At 24.8% G+C, this 7,089-nt stretch overlaps 1 protein-coding gene across 1 annotated transcript; it reads left to right on the top strand.

Moving 5' to 3' along the window:
- Positions 1-6,408: 6,408 nt before the first annotated feature.
- LOC112703882 (F-box protein SNE) lies at positions 6,409-6,891 on the top strand. The gene has a single exon (XM_025755510.3). It carries the CDS (start codon positions 6,409-6,411, stop codon positions 6,889-6,891), a length of 483 nt encoding a protein of 160 aa, XP_025611295.1.
- Positions 6,892-7,089: the final 198 nt, after the last annotated feature.

Genomic DNA, 7,089 nt, shown 5'->3' with positions numbered 1-7,089 from the left:
TCCTATGTTTTCCTATTTATTTTTTCTAATTCATTAAATCCAATCAATTATAATAAATTAATTATATCAACTAATTAATTCAATCAATTATTTTTTAATTTATTTTTTGAATTCAATAAATCAAATAAAATTAATTATACTAATTATTTGTATTGACTAATTAATTTGATTAATTCTTACAAATATTTTTGTTTAACTTATTTTATTTATTTAAATATAACTAATTTGTTATTTAATTTTATTAGGATAAATATCAAATTCTATTTCTAATATAAAAATACAAAATTTTATTCATTTCATTTTTATTTTACTACTATAAAAAATCATATATGTTAGAAGAAAACATCATTCATTTACCAATTACTCTTTTATTGGGTAGCTTTTACAACAATTCTTTTTCTTCTTGTGAGACGTCGTCACAAGAAGGTAACTATCATGGATACAAATCAGCACACACTCTTCAACTCCCGTGCTCATCATTTAGAGCAATATATGATATGTTATCCATTAAGCATTTATAGACCATGGTATTATCATGTTTGCATAAATAAATAAAAAATTCGTAATTAAGTTTAAGTCATTTACCTATTTGTGTGGTATATTGTAGTGTGAAATTACTTTTAATTTGTGTTGTACAATAATATTATGGTTTAATTTAAGCTTTTATTTTAGAATTGTGTTATGATTTTATCTCATCATTTTTCTTAGATATTAAGTTAATGTATTTTTATTTATTATTATTGAAGCAGATGTAATATAAAATTTGTAAAAAGAAAAAAAAATTCATTCAATTTATTTTATTATAGTCTTCTATTCTTCTATTTCTTTTTATTTTTTATTCATTTTATTTTCTTTTTAAATATCATATAATTTATTATAATTTATACCAATTAATTAATTATAATTTATTATATCAGTTAGTTTAATTCATTAATTTATAATATACATGATAAAATAGATCATTTGTTACTTATACATTTATTTTTTTAAAATCTAAATCTGAATAATTATATTTTCATTTTTTGTTATGAACAAAATATTATTAATAATGAATAATAATTAACCACTCATACTTTTCAAAGTGTTTGGATGATTTTTATATTTATTAATATTAATTATTGATTATTTTTTCATAAATAAATTATATTATAATTTGATGTTATTTCATAATTGATTAATGTTCATGAAACTATGTTACTCTAAATTTTATATTTTATAAATATTTTATTTAAATATAATTTTTTACCATAAAAATGTATTATTTTTAATAATATCATAATTTTATTTTTTTAATTATTCTAATTGAATATTTTATCAAATACTAATTAAAGTCATTCTTCCATTAATACTAAAATAAAGTTACAAAAGGGTCCATAGGATAGAATAAGTAAAATAATGTGATACCCACGTTGCAATATCCAAATGAAACAACTTAGGATTTAAAATTTTTATCTTTCTCTTTCTCGCCGTTTATTATATTATCTATTCTATCTATTCTATTATATAAAAATCGAATTTTTACCTTTAATGATAGAATCAACGTAGCATGCTTCTGCTTTATTTTGTTTAACTCATTAAAGTCAATTCATTATGATGAATTAATTATATCAACTAATTGATTTGGATAGATATTTAAGTATCACACAATTTAAAATTATTTATTTTAATTATTTGATTTAATTTTTATTATATATAAATTTAAGGAATAAATTAAAATAAGATAATTTATTACTTATTTAAATTGAATACAACAAATAAAAATTAATTTAGTTAAAAATTTAATATTTTCTAATCTTCTATACATAAAAATGACAAAACAAAATTATAAAAATAATCTTTTTATCACTTTTGCTATTTTAATTTTATTTTCTTTGCTTTTTTTTTATGTATAATTTTATTTTATATTAACTTTGTTTATTTAATAATAAAATATACTCATATTAATTCTATCATATAATAGAAGTTTAACCCAAGTTCAAAATGCTAAAACAAAAAAAGAAAACAGTGGATATATGATTAGAGAAAAATGTATAATAATGACAAAATATACTAAAACTTGGATTTTTTCTCCAACTAATAAAAGTGAGGTGTTAATTCCTCGTGAATTTATTTTTTCTCTACAATAAAATCATTATTTTATTTTCTAAATTTATTTTAGAAAAATATATTTATTATAATTATATTACAATTAACATTTAACGAATAATGCATGATTATACTAATTTAGAGAAATATTTTATTATAATTATATAAAATCAATATTTGATACATTATCAACTAATAAAAGTGAAGTGTCAATTCCTCATGAATTTATTTTTCCTCCAAAATGAAAGTACTATTCTCTCTTCTAAATTTATTTTAGAAAAATATATTTATTATAATTATATTACAATATTACAATTAGCATTTAATGAATAATGCATAATTATAATAATTTAGAAAAGTAAAATAAAGTCCAGTAATTTATCTTCCGACTGCACACGTGTATAGAATAACTTTTAAGAATGAGTCATGTATAGTAAATACGGTCGATAATTGTAAAATTATATACTAACATTGATATAATATTATTTCACGTATATGTTTTGCATGCATCAAAGAAAATAAAGTGTTGAGTTGTTTTTTAGTAGATTTAGATTATTTATTGTTTATTAGAGAATTTTATGCATTAGAATTCTCTAATAATTTCTTATTTATTTTGAGATAATTTTGATATGTTCTTACTTGACAGTAAAACAACATATAAAACTTTGTTGGTGGGTCTAAATATTATTAAGTTATTTATGGTCACATTGAATATATATGTTTGATTTATTGAAAAAAGTAGATTACTAAAACCAATTAATAACTATTTTAGAATTAATATATTTAACTAGCTTAAGAAAAAACAAATAATACATAACATGTTATATTTTTATTAATCAAATTATTATAATTTAAATTAATTTTAATAAAATAATTTAAAATTATAATTTCAATCTTATCACGTGCATGGCACGGGTGATTAAACTTGTATATATTAAAAATGAGTTAATTATATATGTGTTTGTATAAAAATATAAAGTAATTAATTTTAATGAATAATTTTAATATATAAATAATATTTTTGTATATATGTATATATAATGCGACTTTACTTTTGGTTTGCCTAACCGAAAAAAAGAAAACTAAATCAAATACTATTTCGGTGAATAGCATACATTATGCATCCTCGCTATTTTCTTTTCCATTTACCAAAAAAGGTGTATAATTAATATATAATTCTAGTAGCCACGGTGTATTCTCTTTGTTTCTGAAATGCAATGTTTGGTGCATAATTACTAAAAAGATTAGAAGAAAAATTTAATCAATGCAAAACACATTTTATTGTCTTTAACCAAAGCTAATAAGTATTATTGCATGCATTAAAGAAATTAAAGATATATAACACTTCACAAATTACTACGTACTATATATATACATATTTAAGACACATTGAATTAATTTAGATGCACAAGCTCTCTCTAATTTTTATATTTTGTTATGTCAAAAAGTATTTGACTCGATTATATTTTATTTTTTTTAAGATGGTAGGTTATATTTTATTAATTATTGAAAAATGAAATATAAAAAAATTTAAAAATAAAACAACGTAATAAAAAGTGGAGATTTTTTAAAATAATATATGGAAGATATTCATCCAACAGTGTATAGTCGAAAAATGAAGAAAAATTAAAAAAAAGAATAATAAATTAAATTGAATAAAACTAAGAGATTGTCTTATAGATATGACGATTTAAACTGAGAGTTCTTTGAATTTCATATAGCAACTTGACAGAATTTGCTAGAACAGATAGAATTAAAGTAGAATCTTCAAAAATTAACTGATTGCAAGTTCTTCAGTAGTTTGAGGATTACAGTCAATATTCTTTAACGAATTAAACATTTTTGTTGATGCAGTCTATCATGTCCCAAAATTATTAAGATTTTAAGAGAAAAGATAGTTACCAAAATAACTTTGAGATCATACTTCTTTGTTACTAGAATAATCGATCAAACAATAAGTGATTGATTTTATTATTTCACGATAGAAATGACATATTAACGATATAGATAGAATGTGGTAGTGAATCTGAGGAAGCATATTTATTTCCTAAGAATGAAAAATTAGAGAGAACTATGAAGGCTAATGATGATATTATTAGATAGGAACTTTATTATCGTAGAGAACATACATGATTTATTATTGAACTCGATCATTCCAAGGTAGTACATATATAAGTCAAGCTAAAACTTTAATATATAAGAAAACAATTTCAAAACCTGTGCATATATATATAGAATCCAAAGTTTTACTTGGACCGTTGGAAGAAGAAACTAAGCCGAAACATAGAAAGATATGATAAAGTATAATTATAAATTTAGAGGGTCAACCTTCTTGCTATCTAGGCTTATTTTTGTTTATGCATGTAGCGTACGAACCTTATGCTAAAATCAATAATTTACATCCCTAAACTATAAATATCATCAACCTTAAAAATTAGTGATATAATATATATAAAATAAAAACTCACGCGCAGTTCATCCGAAGTTAATAATTAAAAATTGTTAAATAATTAATTTGATAAATTTAACTAAATTATAATCTAATAATTTTTAATTATTAATTTCACATCAAAATAATTACACGTAAATTTTCACTTATATATAAACACAAGAACATCATCTTGTGACTTTTCAAGATATAGTAACTTTTGTACCTTATTTATTTCTTGACAGAACACCAAATAAATAAGAGTTTTATTAAATGCATTACGAAGTAGGAAGTGGTCCAAATAAAAATCTTACGAAAAGATACATATACACACATGTCTGCATGGATGACTAGTGACTAGTCATTGCAATGCAAAAAATTAAGATCTTCATCAATTCAAAGATAAGAAATCCTCTTTAATTTCTTCCTCCGTGATCTTTCTACGTCTCACATACAACGGTTCTCTATCTATTCTTTTGTTGTTTCTAATTTGCAGCAATAAATAAAAAATAATAATGCAAACAAGGAAAGAAACAAAGAAAGAGGAAATCTAGTAATATATATTACATACCCTGAAACAAACCCTATATTAGAAAAGAAACAAGAGTAATAAAGCCATAGGCATTGGTTCCAGTATTTTGCTTTGGACCATTCTTTTGGCCACTTGCTCTAATCCCTCGATACTCTCACTATATTTCTCTCTCTTCATGCACACATTACACATACAAGTCCAACTATAACAACAAACCAACCTAACAAACAACTATATTCAATGTCATAATATACTGTGCCTGTACGTATAACCCTTTCTTTTTCCTCACACAAGTCAAATATTTCTCGCAACTCACAAGATACAATTAACCCTGTACACACAACTTCTTTTAAAAAATAACTTTTTGACTCTCTTTCTTTTCTTGTGTGTTTAGGCTTTAGAGAATTACTCAACATAATATAAAATTAGATGAAAACTCAGTTGCAGTCGATTTTACGATCTTATATGAAATTGATAATTGAGAGTCATTAGATGATTTGACTGATTTGACTAAATTTTTATTTAACGGCTCTCAGCTATCAACTTCTCATAAAGTCAACTGTACCTGACTTTTCATCATAAAATTAAGTTTCTATCTATTTTTATAAACAGAAATTCTAGAAGCTAAACTAAGGTTAACCATTTCTTATTAATAATTTAAGGAAAAGTATATGAACCAACTAATAATCAGCCACGTTCAAAATAGGAGGAAAGATATGCTAGTGATAGAAGAAAATCACGGAATAGATGCTTTGATCATTCATTAGGTAGTTCCATATAATTAATTATGTTTTATTAATGCGTAACACATGAAACATAGAAATCATATCCAAAACCATTCAATTTATAAGAAAAAGAAACATCCGTGTGCCTATCAATAACAACATCCGATTAAAGTCACCAGTGTCTCTAGTTTACCAGTTGGCTGATTCTTAGCTTATATAGAGTTGGTTTCCTAACATGGTTGATAATTTAATTCAGACTAATTAAGCTTTTAATATGCAAAATTTACATACAAATTGAAAGACTTTTGCAAATGTATATATTAGTTTACACATATATCTAATTACATAATGATGCATCAATAAAAATAATTATCTTTTATATTAATCGCGTGAATAATCATCTAAAAAAACGGATGTAACAGCACAATTATGTAAAATATTTTGAATAAAAAATAATGTGTTATAAAATTTGAGTGTGAATATTGGAAATTGTTTTAAAAGTTGGAGTTAAACCCCACACTTTAGGTTAGTAGTTAGCAGAGTTATGTTATTTCAGATTTCAGTTTCACACATTATTCTTCTTCCCTCTTAAACCCTTCAAACTTCAAATCCCTTTCTCTCTCAACCACCGTGAAGAAATGAAGCAAGAGAAACGGCAGCGGTTCTTCATAAACGACAACATCGACATTCTAAGGGAAATACTTAAACGACTGGACGGAGCGTCGCTGGGAGTGGCGGCCTGCGTGTGCCGTCTATGGTGCAGCCTGGCCAGAAACGACGACTCCTTATGGGAGCACCTCTGCTTCCGCCACGTGTCAGGTCCACCAGCAGCGTCGGTGAAATCGGTAGTGTTGGCGCTCGGAGGCTACAAGAGGCTATACATGGTGTGCGTGAGGCCTGTACTGAGTCGACTCGGTGCTGAGTCTGAGTCGGATCGGAGGCGAGTTAGGTGGAGGCGGGAGGAGGTTCCGGTGGCTGTGGTGGTTCAGCTCTCGCTCTCGCTGTTCTGCATTGACAGTTATGAGAGGCTTCACGGTAACAACAACGCTGCAGGAGGAATCATCCCCAGCGACGCGTCCGCATCGTCCCTCATGTTCCTCTGTAACCCCATCAACGTCTGATTTCTCTTCCTTTATTATTATTATTATTATTATTATTATCTTTTTAATTTAAATAAAGTTACAAGAAGCTGCTCTATCTGTATCAATGTGCCGGCTATTTTATTTATTTATTCTTTTTCTTTTATATATAAAATTACTATTATTACTAATCAATACAAGCTTCAAAATAACAATGCTTTATTAGTACTTTTTTGCTCT

Source organism: Arachis hypogaea, chromosome 7, assembly GCF_003086295.3.
Source record: "Arachis hypogaea cultivar Tifrunner chromosome 7, arahy.Tifrunner.gnm2.J5K5, whole genome shotgun sequence".
Taxonomy (NCBI): Eukaryota; Viridiplantae; Streptophyta; class Magnoliopsida; order Fabales; family Fabaceae; genus Arachis; species Arachis hypogaea.
This window is presented reverse-complemented; position numbering and strand designations above follow the sequence as displayed.

Excerpts from the sequence above, each read along its gene's own strand:
- LOC112703882 (XM_025755510.3), top strand. The coding sequence starts at position 6,409 with ATGAAGCAAGAGAAACGGCAGCGGTTCTTCATAAACGACAACATCGAC.